At 40.9% G+C, this 18,277-nt stretch overlaps 1 protein-coding gene across 2 annotated transcripts in view; it reads left to right on the plus strand.

The window, feature by feature from the left end:
• MAP3K15 (mitogen-activated protein kinase kinase kinase 15) overlaps positions 1–18,277 on the plus strand; it is a 100,707-nt gene that overhangs the window by 81,416 nt on the left and 1,014 nt on the right. The window contains exons 17-28 of one of the 2 annotated variants that reach the window (XM_080377611.1): positions 1,173–1,303; positions 1,584–1,689; positions 4,869–5,026; positions 8,808–8,991; positions 11,536–11,713; positions 12,398–12,563; positions 14,276–14,461; positions 14,785–14,890; positions 15,937–16,147; positions 16,995–17,107; positions 17,268–17,365; positions 17,956–18,032. In XM_080377611.1, coding sequence (XP_080233737.1) covers positions 1,173–1,303; positions 1,584–1,689; positions 4,869–5,026; positions 8,808–8,991; positions 11,536–11,713; positions 12,398–12,563; positions 14,276–14,461; positions 14,785–14,890; positions 15,937–16,147; positions 16,995–17,107; positions 17,268–17,365; positions 17,956–18,032 — 1,714 coding nt within the window. The remainder of the gene's footprint in view (positions 1–1,172; positions 1,304–1,583; positions 1,690–4,868; positions 5,027–8,807; positions 8,992–11,535; positions 11,714–12,397; positions 12,564–14,275; positions 14,462–14,784; positions 14,891–15,936; positions 16,148–16,994; positions 17,108–17,267; positions 17,366–17,955; positions 18,033–18,277) is intronic. The other variant, XM_080377612.1, reaches the window with a different exon arrangement.

Consider the following 18,277-nt stretch of genomic DNA (forward strand, 5'->3'; position numbering starts at 1 on the left):
ATGTGTCAGAACGAGTATTAAATTCTTGTAGGAATATAATCTGCAAAATAAAACAGAAATAAAAAAAACAGGAAAAAATGTTCATGTTTTCTGGGGAAGGTCCAGACACAAACATTCAATGTGTAATTAAATACATCTGGAGCATTGAACATAGAGAAGTTGTTTAACTTTTTACTCCCTGTGACCTTTTCACCTGGAAGCTGAAACACTTTAACATATGTGATGCATGCAGATGTGATGAATTTATCACTTCAACTTGTTTTCCTGTACTTGTTAAAAGTGTCAGCTAGTGTTGTTTACATACCTTTTATTTCCTGTTCATATATGCACAGTAGAGTGTGCTGTGATTAGTTGCTAATGTCAAGATATTATTGAACCAACTCAGATATTTTAAACTCTGCCGCTAGTCTTAAAAAGGAACCAGCTGTTCAGATTATGCAGGATTCTTTGAGGAAACTTCACTCTAGAAAGCTCTTCTTGTGGACTGAATATCCCTTTAGCTGAATTTGTCTGACATTAAGTAGACCCACTACACTTAGTTTATTATGAGCAGAAAAAGCAAAATTCTTTATTTTGCCTCATGTTTAAAATATTTGTGTTATTTAGAAAAAGATTAGTTTTATTACAAGTAGGGGAAGTGTGGATGACCTATCTCCTACTCTGGACGTTCATTACTTGGTTTCTTTCAGGAGCTTTCTTCTGTCTGTCTCTGAATATTTCCAGAAGTTAATCCCATATTTGCAAGGGAAAGACTCTTTCCTTTTAAATTCATCCTTCCCAATCTCAAGTAAATCAGCTTCCCTTTGCCTATGCAAGTGGTTGTTGAAGTATAGTGTATAACATCATACAGTGTTATCTTTAGTCTTTATTTCATAAAAGGCTAAATGGTTGCTAGTCCTAGTCTCAACAGCTGTTAGACTGAAGTGAGGGAGATGCCTCCAGCCCTGTTGTAACTTTCAGTCCTGTCATGGAGGTGGAAGCTAAGCTGGCAAGAAAGAATTAACCAGTCAAGAGCAGCAAAAAAATATTGAGGCATCTGGGAAGAATTGTGCTTAATTATAGGTACTGCATTTCTCTTATGTTAGTATATTGAGCAAAGTCTTAATCCGGACTGTTTCATGTTGATTTGGGGATTTTACTATCTTGGTACGCTTTCTTCTTAACTCTTGTAGGCAGCCTCTCAGCTCTCCTAAGATCTAAGTGGGGCCCAATGAAAGAACCTACAATTAAATTTTACACCAAGCAGATTCTGGAAGGCCTTAAGTATCTCCATGAGAACCAGATTGTACACAGAGATATAAAGGTAAATTTTCCTTTAGTGTGTCTTGTGTGATTTGTTTTTTGTCTTATTTGCTTAAGTTAGTTTCACTCTAGCCTGAAGTAGAATTTTCAATAGAATTTCATGGAAGCTTAAAACAAAAGGGAAGAATAAAACAAACCTTTCTTCCTGGTGCTCCTGGAACATTCCTTTGTAGAAATGTATATCACAAAGATAACCGCAAACTTCAAGGAATATTGAGATTGGAATTTGGAATCTGTACTCATAACTCCCCTCCCTGCTCCCTCTCTCATCCCAACCACAGGGCGATAATGTTTTGGTGAACACCTATAGTGGCGTGGTAAAGATATCTGATTTTGGTACTTCCAAACGGCTAGCAGGAATCAATCCATGCACCGAAACATTTACAGGTAAGACTACTTTAGCAGAGTTTATAAGGTTTTTGATGATAGATTTAGAGTTAAAACCAAGAGGCTCTTTGGATTTGTGATGAAAACATGATTAGGTCTCTCTTTTCAGGGAAGAGTGAGTGGGAGTGTGATCACGATAAACACAGGCTTGCTATCTTTCTTGGGTTTTTTTAAATGTAATTTTCTTCCATTTTACTTTTTTTAAAAAAATAACTTCTTAAGTGTGATAGGGTAATACTTTTGATTTAAAATGTTTTTCATTAAGTAGCAATTGATTTGTTGCAATTACATTTGGAAACACTTGAATACAACTTTTTCATTTAATAATCTTGATGTTAGATTATTAGAAAGTTAGTTAGAAAATCAGGCATGCAGACTTTCTTCAAGTATGTCTAAAAGTGCAGAAACCCAAACACAAACTTATAAATACTTTCAGTTTTGAGGCATTAGTTATAAAACCCAACGAACTGGCTAAGTTGGGTGTTAGCAGCAGCAAAAAGAACAGTTTACATGAAAATATGAGGCTGGTATGTTACAGAAAAGCTTTCATGTACAACAGAGTAATAAAAACTTGCAATATTCAGGAAAAACAAGATTTGCTGAGTAACAGCTGAAACTCCACATTGAAAAATTAATATGTTGTCACATAAATACTCAGTTCGTTTATCAGTGGAGAAATAGGTAGCATGATATTTTCACTTGTTATATGGCCATATGCATAGGCTGGTATCACAAATTGGAAGCCTCATACTGGCCTGTAGTTTAAGTAAACGGTACACAGACACAGCCGTCAGTTGTGTGTGGAAGACAGAAGACAACCTCCGTTTAAGTGATAATCAAGGCTTCCCATTACCTGTCTGATAGTGACTCTGCAGTTCCTCCAGCTTTCTTACAAAGGAAGCCATGAAAATAAAATTCTTAAGGTTCTGAAATAACGTTTCTAGGATTTTTTTACTCATTATTAGCAAAGCTTGTGAATGGGAAACTGGGCCTGTATTACATGATCTGAACACAGCATGTGATGTCTGCATCAATATCTCATGAGATCAACATCGTATTAGCTGCAGGCATTTGAAACAAATTATTTCCTGCAAAGCTGCTAAGGTTTTAGTTAGAGTCAAATCAAGTTAAGTTCGAAGTCCTTTAAGGAGAAGAAAAAAATGTGTTATTTTCCAGTTTGGAATCAGAAATACAGCGTTTGAATGTTTTGTTACAAATGAAGAGCTACAAGAAGCAATCTCTTCAGTTTATAGATGCTACAACAGAAAGATATATAAACGACAGTATGTCTGAACAGAGCTGGTTAAATGCTGGCTACTGAAGCATTCATTTAAGGAGTTTCATCATTTTTTCCAAACAAGTTATTCCACAAATAATTTTCTCATAAATCATCTTGCTTATGCAAATGGATGGAGAATTCTCAAATATGTACAGATCTCCTGTGGTATCTGGAAAAGAGCCTGCAATGTTTGTCTTTGCCATTTTTGTTAGATGGTTCAATGCAGTCATACTCCATGGGAAGGAGGTGCACTTCCACATGGTGTGATGTATAGTTATACTGTGCTTCTCGTTTGTACAGGATTTTTTGAAATCTTTTAAGTATGTAAAGAGATTCCATAAGATAAGGTCAAAGTCATGGAAGAAGACCCTTTTGTGGCTATGAAAAGTCATAGTCCAAAATTTAATTTTGGCCCAGGAAGCCACTATTATGGCTGATTACTGTTATGGTTGGAGGGGATGCTAGAGGAAAATCATTCTGTCTTTGCCTGTGTTTTACATACTCCTTTAGTGGCTTTTTAGCAACTGGTTGTTGTCAGAGATGGTATATGGACAAACTGTATCTGAAGAAAAGTCGCCATACTGTAATAAAAAGAGGAAAATCTTTCCTTGTGCCCTTCTTTGTTCTTTTATTTTTTTTTTTGCAGCCCTGTTTGTGCCTCAGAGATGCAATTTACCATGAGAATAAGTATTTTACCTAAGTGCTCATTTTGGTTTTAAAATCAATAAGCAGGTAGCTATAGTCCAGAGGGTCTTAAAAGGTCGCTTGCAATTTGTTTTGTTCCTTAACTGGGCACATAAACTCTGTGGGGTTTAGGCATTGTGTAATACAAGCACATGATTAGAAGAATGAGGCTTCCAGTGGTTTAAACATTATACCCCTCCATTCAAGAGACACAGCCTGAGAACAAAGCTGTGGCTTGAACTTTTGTTCTACGGCAGTCACATTTAATGAACATAGTAAATATCCAATCTCTTTTATCTTCATCAGATGCCCTTTACTTAATGGTTCACAGCTTTACCACAGTGTAATTTTATTGCATTCTTCAGAACAAAAAATAATTTAAAGATGTCACGACAGACCTGACAGGTGTACTGTGTACAGGCAAACTTCAGAGACATTCAAATTCATCTGTTAAGAGCCAACTATAGGCTTAGGCAGGATCTTATTTTGCCAACATGTATAGCTTTAGAAGTTTCAATGGATTCTTTTTTTTTTTCTTTCTTTTTTTTTCCCCTAACCTTGGATGTCATAAATCCCAAGCACATCCAAAAGACTTCAAGACTTCCCAAACTGCAGTTTATGATGGGTTCCCTTATTTTTTTAATTATCATGTAATTGATTTACCTTGATTACAACCTTGATTGTTTTTGTGTAAAACTTGATTTTTTTTTTGTTTTGAAGCATTATCTTTATTATCTTCTATTTACAAAAATAGCTGCTTAATTATAAAACTAAATTAAATTATATTAAAAAAATGTAACTTTTTAAAATTCCCTGTCACTAGTGTTCTCCTTATAAGGGGATAACATTCGAAAAAATATTCCTATGAACACTATCTGTCACTTTACAGGTTTTCATCACGTCTTACGTGCATAATCTTTACAATTTGCTATCTGCAAAAATTGTTTGATGTTCTGAGGAAGCATTTGAATTATGTGGTGAATATAGTTTCAGCAGTTTGAAGCCTTGTATTAGAAAGAGGAGGGGGGGAAGGTGGGGTATAGAAAAGATGTTAACACATAAGTTTCTGTCTAGTTTTCAGTCCTGAGATGGGAAATCAAATATTTGGGCTATACAGGTTGAATTTGACATGTTTTTGGCTTGCTTAGTGGTGTGCTAATTCTCTTTAATAAGAATAAAGACTATAACACTTGACTGTTCTTTTTGTCCTGACTAGGAACCTTGCAGTACATGGCTCCAGAAATCATCGATAAAGGACCGCGAGGATACGGTGCACCCGCTGATATCTGGTCACTAGGTTGTACCATTATTGAAATGGCAACAGGCAAACCTCCATTTCATGAACTAGGAGAGCCTCAAGCAGCAATGTTTAAAGTAAGTACAGGGTTTTTTGCTATAGAGTTCATGAATTTTCAAAAACTAACTTATTTTTTTAATATTAATTTAACTGGTAGTAACCTTTTGTTATGTGGTTACACGAAGCCACGGTCTCAGCTGTGTTCTTAACTCTCACCGAATGATCCTTCTCTGCTCTAAGCCGTGTTGCTCTTGGGGGCAATAATTTATTTTTGTGCTGGAAACAGGTCATGACTCAGAGCAGCAATCTGAAAAGTGAGTGAAGACTTATGAAAACTAATATTCTCTACCCTCTTACTTCTGTCATCTCCTGCTTTTGGTTTATGATTTCCTTCCTGGCAGCCAGTCTCTCCAATAATGATAACCAAGTTATTTATGCTCCTTTAAGTTTTTTTTTTTATAAGCCTCTCTCCTGGAGTATCTGTTTGCCTTGTCTTTCAAAGGCCCACTCTCTGCAACATGGTTGGAAGCTATGGTGGAAGAGGGTCGGCTAACTTTCCAGGATTTCTGGTATGTACTGAAGGATTAAAATACTCTGTATTTTACATCCTAAATCCTTTGGATCAAAGCTACCTCCCGGTAAACTGTTTCCTCTAGTACTTTGTTTCTCTTAATGTGTCTGTTTTCAACTGTACAAATTAACACTTGAGAAGAGAATGCTTCAGACAGTTTTGATAATAAATGTATTTGAAAAAAGTTACTTGTTCTCACTCTAAAACTAGCAGTAGTATAAAAGTTTTGATGTGGTAATGTGATATACAGACTGAAAATTTTTGGAATACCACTGGCTTGCAGTAGACTTGTAGCAAAGTACTTACGTTTTCACTTAGGCTTCAGAGTCCTCATTCTTATAATGGGGAAAATATCACATCCATAACCTAGCAAACTGCTTTAAATTATGAATATTGCTAATTCTTTTGTGTATGTTGTTGAAAGTCACTGTGTGAGCATTAGTAGAATAATTAATGGAACCATGGTAGCAAAATCAGATCTTTATCAATAAGTATAATAAGCTGGGCTGCAATTCATCATGGCATATAATGCCATGCATCGTATTAGGCCTGTGAGTTTTCCCATGCACCATAGCTAAAAGGCAAAGAAAGGCATGGTTATGCATTTTCATGTAGTCATTTCTACGGTATAATGTCACCTTGGTGCTGTCAACTTCTGACACTACTTCAAACGAAGCTGCCTGGGTGAATATGGCTTGGTTCCCTGAAGCTTTCCTGAGGGAGCCATGGAAAAAGACTTTTTCCCACATGGCTGTATATGTCAGATGTGGTTCTGCTGGCAGATACCTTTTCATCTTACACATCTGGCACGTAGTTGAACTGTTCAGTGAGTTACATGTCTTGTTTTTCAGCACAGTTTATTGAACTGTCAGGAAGCGCTGGTTCAGTTCTGGGTGTTTGATGAGGTGTGCGCAGGCTCATGAGGTGAGCTCTGGCAGGATTGTGTGTGTCCCTGCGTCCTGCCCTTAAGCACTTCCAGTCCATAGAGCTGTGTTCTGAAGTTTCAGAACTGCCATTTTTTTAAAATAGATTTCTTGCCCTTCTGGATGTGGCAGAGGTTTTAGTGCTGTTATTGCAGACAGTGTTAATGTGCTACAGTCAGGCAATTGCTTTTGTTTTCTGTTTCTTGGCTCTGCTCAGACCTACTTGGAACTGCCTCTTGCTGGGCACCATAAATTGCAAACCGTGATTTCTTTTTGCTGTGTAATAAAAGTAACCAAGCTGGGAGCTAGGTTTGAAGCCAGGAATGATACAGACCAACTGGGCTGGCATGTAAAAAGAACAGAAACCTGGAAAACTCAGGATATCAAACTTTTGAGGTCCCCAGCTCCACACATGCACGCTCTGTCGTACATAGGACAGGTGAGGAGAGGGAAGGTCTGAGTCTGGCTGTGCAGTCACTGTAGAAATTGCAAATGACCAAAGAGTCGGACAAAGTAGAGAAAAGGTGCTATAATGAACCAGGAACTGGAAATAATTCCTGACTGAGTGTATGTTGTGTGGTATTTCACCTATGGGCCTTGTATGTGCGCATCTGGTTTGGCGTGAAAGGAGTGCGAACAAATGACGTTCGATGGGTATAAGGTAAACAAACGTTGCCACAGAGTTTCCAGATGCTTGGGGCAAAACTTACTCCCCTTGAGCTACAGAGATTCAGGTAAGATCAGAGACATGCATTCAAATTTCCTGGTCCTGTTTTGGACTGTCCTGGCTCTTGTTTACTGAGTAAGGGTGTATAACCTGGTAGCAGAGTGCTATCAGCTTGTGCTGCTGCCCCAGCTGGAGCTGGCTGTGTGAGCCTGTCGCCAGACTGCAGAAGGAGGAGTGGGCTGACCATGGAGATGAGCATGTCAAGAGCAGTTTTCAGAGCACTGCAAGCAGGTGTCTGTCTTCTCTCTCTGCTCCAAAGCAAAAATCTTGCTGGTCTGATGTTTCAAAGTGGTGAAACTGTATACCCCATTTATAAAGCATTGTCCAATATGTGCATGTGGTTTTACAAATCAGATAAAGATGCTCCATCAGACAAGGTAAATCTATAGATGTTGTATCCTGCCAACAGGACATAACATCTATTTATTTGTTTATTTATTCAGTTCATTTATTAAATAAATCAATTAAATTGTGGAGGTTAGCAAGTTGTGTATGTTTGTGTTACACATAATGTCAGATATGTTACATGCAGGAAGTACTGGGTTTTCAACGTGCTTAGAGTCATGGTTTGGAAGGCCTTAATACATTATTAGCATTTTATATTCTGCACTAATCATTCAACCAGAAGCAGACTGCTCAGCATTTTTTGCTTCAGCTTGCATAGAAGCTGAACCACTATTGTGAGTGCCTAATGGTGCCACAGTGTGTTAATGCAGCTGTATAATGAGATTATTGAAAAGCAGCTGGCACTTGTTTAACTGCTGGGCTATCATCTCCCTTGGGGCCACTGTCTTTCTGCTTGTTCTTGAGAGCCTGTTTTATGTAAAGATGCTGAGACTACAAGCCATAATCTTGCCAGGTACATGCCATACAATGTACATGTGTTACACAATTTTCTCTTCAAAACATCTATGCCAGATTGGCATTAGAGAATAAGACGGCAGCGAAGGAGCTGGAAAAATCACCAGGGAGCAACCTGTAGAAGCTCATTTGTCATTACTTAAAGAGTGGGGGGTCTTGTCCAAAGATTTAACATCATGTGATTTTTTTCAGTTAAATAATGCTGAAAAGCTAGGGAAGGCATCTGGCCCGAGTGCCAGGGGTGGTGACAAGGTCTGGCAAGGTCACTGTGAGCATTAGTACAAGGAAATTTGGCAGCAGCAGGAGCAGAACAGGTGCAGGCCTCCGGCAATCAGTGCTAGAGGAGGAAGGATGTTATTCCTCTTTCTGGGCACAAATGTGCTGGAGGAGTCAGCAACTGAGAGACGCAGTACTGGACAGGGGTGATGGGAAGCCTGTGCAATAGCTGGAGGGATTTGTGGCTGGTGGGAGAAGCAGCATTTAAGCACCGTCGTGTGGATAATGTCCACATCCCAAGATTGCCTGAAGGCAGATGGTTGGATACATCCATACATTGACATTTTGTGTAATACCATATGGATATTTATACCATGTTTGCAATGAAGTAGAACAGGATTAGAACCTTGTTGTCACTTCACTGCTTTGTGTGGGTATCTGGATCACCCCTTTTTCCATGAGACCCAGAGCAGATGTGAGAGGTCATACTAAAAGCTTTGGCCCATGGTCTCCTTGCAGTTGTTTAGTAAAAATAATTTGTATTTGTGTTTTACTTGCAGGTTGGGATGTTTAAAATTCATCCTGAAATTCCAGAATCGGTGTCTGCTGAAACAAAGGCCTTTATTTTGCTGTGTTTTGAACCTGATCCTAGTAAACGTGTTACAGCATCTGATTTGCTCAGAGATTCCTTCCTGAAACAAGTAAACAAGGGCAAGAAAAGCAGAATTGCCTTCAGGCCTTCAGGTAAGGAATTACCAGCCAAATCCAAGTCAACATCATCATTAAGTGTTATATAAAAGATTGGAATCATTAAGCACTCTCTTTTACAAAGGACATTTCATGTGCCAGGAAAGCAGCAGGAACTCAACTGTTAACAGTGCATGTGATTTGTGATTAGACATATTTAAATCTAACAATTCCCACAAAATATGGTGGCTTGCTTATTTTGCATTTGCTTGCTAAAACCTCCCAACCCTATTTTTCCTCTCCCCAGATATAAATGCCTTATTTACAGTAAACTAAACTTAGAAAAATGGCATTTGGTGAAGACTTTCCAAAGGAATTTTACATTTTAGATTCACAATGATATACACTTCCAAGATCTGAGTTTTGTAGAGTAGGTGCTTGTTAGGTGTCTGTTAGGTGTTCAGGTCTACATGGGTCAGCGTTTTCAAACTTGATACGGAACTTGGAAATCTGGCACATAGTTGCTGAAGTAGCTGTTTAGTGGGTTTTTTACTCTGACTAGCATGTTCCTCCTGTCTGCATCCCCCCCCCAATATGTCAGCCACTTTCTCAGTGGTAAGATAATAAACTTTAATATAGACCTGCCAAATAAATTGTTAGTGTTTGAAGGAACTGTCCATCAAAAAGAGGCAAAAAAATTGGCCTTGCTGCTGCTTTCCCCTGTCTGCACGCACACGTGCACACACAAAGAGGAATTGCTTCCCTCTTTGAGCTTTTTTCCCCTCAGCAAGGAACATTTGAAAGAACAGAATTCTAAGGGGAAAACTAGAAAGGGATTTATAACATCTAGCTGAATTGGTTTCAGCAATGAAATGGGCACCTCTTGTCCTGAGGGGCATTGAGAACTGCGATCCCTGCGGTTACATGGGGCAACGGGAAAGCTCACACTGCTCGGCCAGGGCGGTGGCAGCCAGGAGCTATTGGCAGGCTGTAGCCTTCTGCCCCACTGCAATGAAGTTTTCTTGTGGCCTTTTCAGCCCTTGCCTGAGGGCATTTTCCAGAAAAAAACTGCATGGCATTAGAAAAGGTGGAGCTTGCCTTGTTAGCTGCCCTGGGAGCAACAGGCTCTTCGTCAAATACCTGGGGAGGTGCAGCTGTCTTCTGCACCCCCTGCCTCCTCCTGCGTTCCCCCTTTCTTCTCTTCTCCTGCGATTGATGAGGTTATAGAGCTCCTTCAGATGCCCTGAGGGTCTGGTGCTGCAGGGTTAAGCACTGAGCTGCAGCAAGAAGCAAGTTCAGTGCCGGCCATGGACACGAGCAGAAGGGACAAAGGCTGTGAAACCTGTTTATGGGGTGAGGGGAGGGAAAGGCAACGTGGCTGCAGAGGGATCTGCACTTCACTGTGCGGGAGCTGGGGAAAGGTGTGCTGGCTGCGGCAGGCACCGCCAAGGGCCGTTTGGGGGTGTAAGGCAGGTCCTGGCCCAGCAGTGGCCACAATCTCAGCTACAGCTGTTCTCTCTGTCTCCTCCCTATACTGTTTCCCTCACCACCAGTTTCCTTGTCTTTGTCCCCATCTTTTCCATCCTGTCTCTATCCCTTTTTTCTTTCCAGTAATAAAGGCAGCCCCGAGCAAATCTCAGCCCTTACTCTCGGGACAGCAGCTTTCAATTTTCTGTACTGCTGAGATGCCTCGAACCTGTTCCCACAAGGTGACATAAATTGTTTAATTTCCGTGACTGTTTAACCTCAGCCATTTGAACATCAGTGGTGTACCATGGAGTACGTCAGAGCTGTCTGAACGACTTTTAACTTCTAGCTCTCTTCCTTCCCCACCTCCACATAATCTGTAGTGACAAGCATCAAAAACTTTTGTGATATTTTAGCTCCATGGTTGTGTTGCATTCTGAGTTGGCGGAACTTCTTTCTTACCTTTCCTATCACAGAGCTGCAAACTGGCAATCAGGATTATAGCAAGCTCTCAGTATCTGTTATTTTTTTATTTCTTCTTACTTTCAAGATGAATTGGAAAGGGGCAAGAGATGTCCTTCAGGCTAGTGCTGAGAGAAAGTCCTTACTGAGGGCGAGGGAACATGTGAGTGAGGCAGATGCCTCTGGTGTCCTAGAGGGAGCTGATATACGTCCATTAACAGAGGCAGGCAGAGGTGTGGAGGGTGGGGAGCAGAGCGCTCTCTGCTTAGAGATATGGCTGTGGTGGAGCAGCTGGTGGTAACCTGCTGGTTTGGTTCAGGCTCTTTAAACAGCTGTATATCCCACTGTACCACTTTGTAAGACGGGCACCAAAGGTGAAAGTGTGTATGTATAAGTGTGCGTGCGTGCAAGAGAGGATAACAAAATGGCATTTCATATGAGCATAGCTGCTTTGCCGTCTTTGGGTTCAGCAGTTAGCTCGTTCACACATTTTATTGCTTATGCATACAATGATTTTGAGTTGTGTTGCTGCATTCTATCAACAAGGTTACCTCTCCCTCAGCAGTTTTGCAAAATGATGTCTTGATATCACTGAAGATGATCATGGCTGTTTTAAGCACATTGCCCTATTCTGCCTTGTTCTGTTACATGTTTTACAATGTCTGTTCATAGATTATAATCGTAATATATCCCTCCCACTGCCAATCCATGGAGAACAGGCTGGCAGTAGCAGCAGTGAGCATGGCTCTGTTTCACCAGACTCTGATGTACAGCATGACATGTTTTTCGAAAGACCAAAGAGATCCACTTCAGAGATTCAGGCAAAGCATCCCATTTCCCATTTACTAAGGTAAAGTATTTGCTTGTCACTCGACACCCATGAGGGATTATGTGGATTTAACTCATATTTTATTTTATCTGAGGGCAATAAAGCAGGTGTATTAAACAGCGAGTTGCATAGCAAACTTACCAGTTAATTTAAATATAGTCTATATTTAATTAATGAACAATGATTTTTATCCTTAAGAGTTCCATGTATTTATACACTTCCCCCCCACTCCCAGTGACTGTCAGTTGTCTTATTGACTGAGTGGATATGGATTCAGGAGTTAGCTAAGAGCTGACCCTTCTGTGTACTCATGAAAAAATGTGGGAAAGGGGCAGCAGAGTTTTGCTGCTCCGAGAGCACAAAGCGATACTTTAAAATTAGTATGTTACAGTATGGGGCCAGAAAAAATGAATAGTTATCTCAGTCCAGGGTTTTCAGCTTTCCTCCCCCAAACTGAACTAGTGCTGTGTGACATTGATGCAGGATGAATTCAGCCTTGCACTTTCGGCTTCAGTGAGGCTTAACGCCAGCTGAGTATCTGAGCCATCTTCTGCCTCAGAACGAGTGTTTAACAGTCTGATCAGTCCACTGCTGTAATTTAAGTCGCTTTTTAACCTCCAAACTGTCCCTGCTCGCTTCTGACAGTACTACAGTGTTGCTAATACTGAGGTCTCTCTTGTGCATGTGGCCTGGTTGCTGACACAGCGTGCCTGATGAGGCCTCAGAGGACAGGAGTGCTTCTTCCATTGAGGATAAAGATTCTGGTCTGTTTCTGCTGCGGAAGGACAGCGAACGCCGAGCAATCCTATATAAAATCCTTAAGGAAGAACAGAATAAAGTTGTTTCCAATTTGCAGGACTGTATCGCACAGGTAATTTCACTTCAGCTCTTTCACTTTCACTTCCTATGTCAAAAGGAAAATTACAAGCCAGGTAGTAGTATGCCTTTTCTAAAAACTAATAAACAAAGGTGCTTGGATTGTTCCTTCTGAGTATCTTTAATCTTTGAGACCTGTAACTGTGTGAATCATTTACTATTGTCTGAATGGGTAGCAAATCCCACCGTTTGACTGCTGCTGGACTCTTGGTCTTTTCAGAGGTTGTCGAGCTGAGTACCCTGGGGGTAGGGTCGTTTTGATGTTATGTTTTGTTTTAGCTTTTAAGGATGTGGAAATGGAACACCCGGTAGTAACAGGAATGATTTGCTGTAAGGATAGAGAACTAATTAACAATTTTTAATTCAAAGCATATGTAAACTAGATGCCAAGAACACAGTATATGAATCTTAAAAAAAAGCTAAGGTAGATTTTGTGTACAGGGAAGAACTGAGTGGGAACGATTAGTGACTGTAAAGAGGAGCAAGAAAAATCCTATGTTCAGTTAACCCATAGCCAGGCAATGCCACACACCAGCAACAGAGTTGATTGCTCAGCCTTTCCTTCTTGACATCTGCTTTTAATGTGCCACTGATGTTATCTATCCTTACCAAAGCTATAGTTTTTCACCTGGACTGTATCCACATAAAGGGGAGCCTGCTGACCCCTCTGCTGGTATCCCTGGCCCGCCGTGGGTCTCAGCACAAAGGCACGTGCAGCAGCTCCAGCCGAGCCTGGTGTGGGGGCAGCCAGCTCCACCCGGCACAGGGATCTGCTTCCCCCCCACGGCTCGCTTCCCCTGCAAACTGCCTGGCGGTGCAGGTCAGCTTGCCCCACACCTGGGGGGCTCCTGTAGAGCTTTACAGACCGAGAGAAAGGCCCACAAACTCAGTCTGGGGGAGCAGCTGGAGTAGATTTCTGCTCTGAGCTTAAACTGCAAAATACTTTGTAGTCTCACAGGGGACTAAAATTTATATGTGAGATCTTAGTCAGGAATAACCAGGGCTTTAAACATTTTCCAGCATAAAGGGTCGTTTAGCAACAGCAAGTTCATATCTCAGTCTCCAGCTGTTTTCCAGCACTGCTAGAATTATCTCTTTTTCATAATTTATGTAATACTTCTCCCTTCCTTTACCTTTTAATTACAGAGGTGATTGTTCTTGCAGGCACTTGGATGGCTTTAACTGTAGGGGGTTATGGACTGCAAATCATAGGGTGAATGCTTGAGTCCTGTCATTGTGTAATCTTAGACCTTTTTCTAACTTACAATAAATCCATATATAAACATATATTTTTTTGCCTAAGGAAATAAAATGTCTGCATAATTGGATACAAGTCCAGATTCAGCTTACTGAAAGGATAGCATCCAAAAAAATTGGGTCGCTTTTTGACTCACTCTTCATGGAGGAGAGCTGCCCTCTGCAGTACGTTGCAGAAATGTGTAGATATTTTCTGGAACCTCTTCCCTTTGTGACAGCCACAGTAGCAGGGTTTTTTTTTTGGAAATAGGAATTACTATTAAAAAAACTCTTAATTAGAAAAAGGTAGAAAATAAAGGCTTTGCAGAAACAAAAGTCCTGTGATTTCTGTGCATCAGTGTGAAATATACACAGACAAAGCTACAAATCCTAACCCTAAAAATACTACTGCTACTGATTAGATGTTTAATGATTCTGGGATTTACTTGATATACATTATCTTTTCTCCAGAGCTCTGAAGAACTGCAGCTTTCAGTGGCGCACATCAAGCAAATTATTGGGATTTTGAGGGACTTCATACACTCTCCTGAGCAGAGAGTGATGGCTTCTACCATATCCAAGTTGAAAATGGATTTGGACTTTGACAGCACTTCCATCAATCAGATTCATCTGGTGCTGTTTGGATTTCAGGATGCAGTGAGTTCCTTGCCTAGTGCAGGGGGAAAGGAATTCTTCCTGGACAGAGCTCGCCCCAGGGGTTTGCAGCTTCCCCCCTCTTCCTCACTCCTCTTCTTCCTGGTACTGTAGAGGGGCTTGAATGTCACTGTCTGGGTGCAGTTTGAAAGCTCTAGCCTAAAACTGTCAAATCTGTTTAGACTTTCAAAGGTGGGAGGGTTTCAGTGACTCAAGCAGTTGTTAATTTATAAAACTTCATCTGACTACTGGAGAACAAGATCCTCTTTTCTAAGGTGTGAACAAATGTTGTTTGCTGCTACTTTTACTTGCTTATTTATTTATAGGTGAACAAAGTGTTAAGAAATCACTTAATAAGGCCCCACTGGATGTTTGCAATGGATAACATAATTCGCCGCGCAGTCCAAGCAGCAGTCACTATCCTTATTCCAGGTAAATCAAAGCAGCTGCAAATAATTAAAAAAAAAAGGCTGCTGTTTGCGTATCAAAGAGTTATAGCAAAAGGAAGAGTTTAGATGTTTAATCTGTTAGCATGCCATTAACCGCATCCCATGTGCCACTACATCAAAGGCACAGGGTCAGAATGTGGTACAGAAAGAAGTGTTGAGCTGGAGGATTACTGCTGTACTTGCAGTACAAAAGCATGTAATGAGGAGATAACCAGTGGTTCTGCACCACCCCTGTGGTCCAACCATGACAAAAGAAAAGGCAAATTAAATTCAGTCCAAGCCGGACCTTTTCTAGTAAGAAAGAAAATGACTCTGTACAACATTTTAATGACATCTAAGGTGGGTAACACTGCACAGGTCTGGTTGTGTTCTGAAAAATAATTAGAGCTGTGGAACAGATGCAGAGAAGGGAGTGCATTAATACAAGGAGGAGTATGATTTTGGCCTACAGATGGGTAGTAGGAAAAATCACCACCACTGAAGAGGAAGAGGATAAATAACTAAAAACTGTCTAGAAATAAGTCTAAATTGGAGACTTGCAAGTAGATTTGTAACTCTTTGAAATGCTGAGCACCCCTTCTACTATGAGAATGTTCTGCAAGCACTTAGTGATGGTGAGCCCTTTCAGTCCAAAGTTGCTATGGCTTTTAAGCCAAATCAGCCAAATTTTTTAGGACTTTCTTTGTAGGAGGAAAAATGGCAGCTACTCTTGGTGGAAAGGGTGACCACTTGCAGCAAGTTCTGAGAGAACTGGGGTTAGAAATGTTACATGGAGAAGAGGAAGGCTTTGTAAACTCTTTGTTCTAGGGCATTAGGGGAAAAGAGTTTTTTTTTAAAAAAAAAAAACCACACCCAAGGGTTTCAAGGGTTTCTCATTAATACATTTTATCGTCATCTTATTAATTTAATCACAAATGTGTTTGTCCCCTCTACAGCTGTCATCTACAGCTACCTATCTCTACTGGTATATTGCAGCTGAACTGACTTGTCCAAAAAAATTCTTGTTCTTACACTGTTTCCTTTTACCAGAGCTTCGGGCTCACTTTGAGCCAGCATCAGAAACCGAAGGTGGGGACAAGGACGGTGATGAAGTGGAGGACAGTTTCCAGCCCACTGAACAAAACGGGGCTGAGGATCCTGCTGTCACATCAGGAGTCAGCACCCTTAGTTCTGTGGTGTCACATGAGACACCGCAGCAGCTTAGCCTGGAGTTGGGCAGACTTAAACAAGAGAACTTAAGGTAACCTTCCTACAGACTGTGGATCTTTCAGGCAGTCTTTGAAAAGCACTCAGACATTGCTTTCTGCAGTGGCACATACACACATAACATGAATAATGCTCACCTACTGTGATTGCCTTGTGATAAAGCAGACCTTCCAGGAACACAAATGGATTCAGAAGACACCGGCAGCACTGGAATGACAACTCAATACGACTCTTATTTCTGTGTAATTAATTTTTTAGTTGCAGAATGTCATGTTGAATTTCTACTGTTAAGTAATTAGGGTAGTGCAACTGCGTCAGTTTCCCTCCTACTTCCATGGCTCCCTAGATGCCACCTGACACAGTGGCAGTGCCCTCAAAGCTGCTCCTGCAAGGAAAGACACGAGCAGTGCTCTCCTAGCCCACGGCCAGGCTGCTCACAAGCAGAGCTCAGCAGAGCTCTTCTCCTGTTTCTCATGGGTTACATTTATAGGCTGCTGCCAGTGCATTAACAGCTGAGGGTCCTATCCTTCTTTATGGATGTGATGTAAATCTTGTGATCAGAAAGTCTCTGGTAAAACATCAGTGTTACACTATTCAGCAGTAACTTACAGTACAAAAGCAGCAACTCTGCCCAGGGAGGCTGAAAAACAATAGGAACCAAGTTTACAAGCTATTTACTAAATTCTGCAACGATGAAGGCCTTGAAGCATCACCACTAAGTGACTCTCAGCCAACCAAAACATTGTAAGCCATAAATTATGTTATTTAAGACAGCATCTCTCAAGTGTCTCTGTCCTTTGGTAGTAATTAGAAATGATATTATTTTTTACCTAGGCTTACTCTCAGTATGGTTGTTTTTGATCTCCCTCATGTGCTAACAGACTTTTGGAAAACCTTGTTCAGAAGGAGAGAGAGTATCAAGCCCTCTTACGACAATCTTTGGAGCAAAAAACTCAGGAATTACACTTGCTTCGATTAAAACTTAAACCTGAAGGTATGAGGAGATACTGTATACTTTAACAGTTGCACACAAATGTATGGGGTCGTGTTTAAAGGATAAAAGACCCATCTATTTTAACTTCAGTAGTCTGAAAACCATCACTTTTGCCCTAGTTATGAGGTGTATTAACCTATACGTTTTTTTTCTGTTAAAGACTCCCAATGGTCTGCAGCAGCTTTTAGAGAGAATGCAGATCCTGAGCTCATGAATTGGCTGAAACAACAAGGAGCGGACTTGGATGCCATTAAGAGGGTAAAAAAAAAAACCAACCAAAAAAATCACCTTTTGAAAAAAAAGGTTATTGTACTCGTAAGTACTGGAGCACTGTGTTCAGCTCTCGGGGCCCCAGCATAAGAAGGACATGGACCTGTTGGAGTAAGTCCAGAGGAGGGCCAGGAAGACAAGAGGGCTGGAGCACCTCTCCTGTGAAGACAGAGAAGAGAAGGCTCTGGGGACACCTTATAGCAGCCTTCCAGGACCTAAAGGGGGCCTACAAAAAAGCTGGAGGGTGTCTTTTTACAGGGCCAGTTAATGGTAGGACAAGGGCTTCAAACTGAAAGAGGGTAGATTTGATATAAAGGAAGAAATTCTTTGCTGGGGGGGTGGTGAGGCACTGGAACAGTTGCCCAGAGAAGCTGTGGATGCCCCAGCCCTGGAAGTGTTCAAGGCCAGGCTGGACGGGGCTTGGAGCAACCTGGTCTAGTGGAAGGTGTCCCTGCCCAGGGCAGAGGGGTTGGAACTAGATGGTCCTTAAGGTCCCTTCCAACCCAAACCATTCCATGAAAAGTAGCAGTTTGGTTTCAAAGAAGACATATTAATTCAGGAACAAATTTGCCTTTTAGTTTGCTGAAGAAGATTACACACTAAGTGCTGTCCTTAATGATATCACTAAAGATGATCTGCGGTACCTTCCACTGCGGTAAGAAAGTACTTCAGTTCATTGTTAATTGAAGTAGTTTGTAAAAAAACTTTTTTTGAAGTTAGGTTATTCAAATAGGTCAGCGATAGTTCAGTGGCCACTGCTGTGAAATTAATCTCTGATTTGCTGTTAAAGTTTTTCATGTCTTCACTGATGCAGTGTTAACAACTGCACCCAGGGTGCTTCAAGCCATCTAAGTCTTGGTATTTATCAAGGTTGGGAGCTATTTCTGCACCCTTCAGAAT

Source organism: Falco punctatus (genome assembly GCF_963210335.1).
Source record: "Falco punctatus genome assembly, chromosome: 2".
Lineage (NCBI taxonomy): Eukaryota > Metazoa > Chordata > Aves > Falconiformes > Falconidae > Falco > Falco punctatus.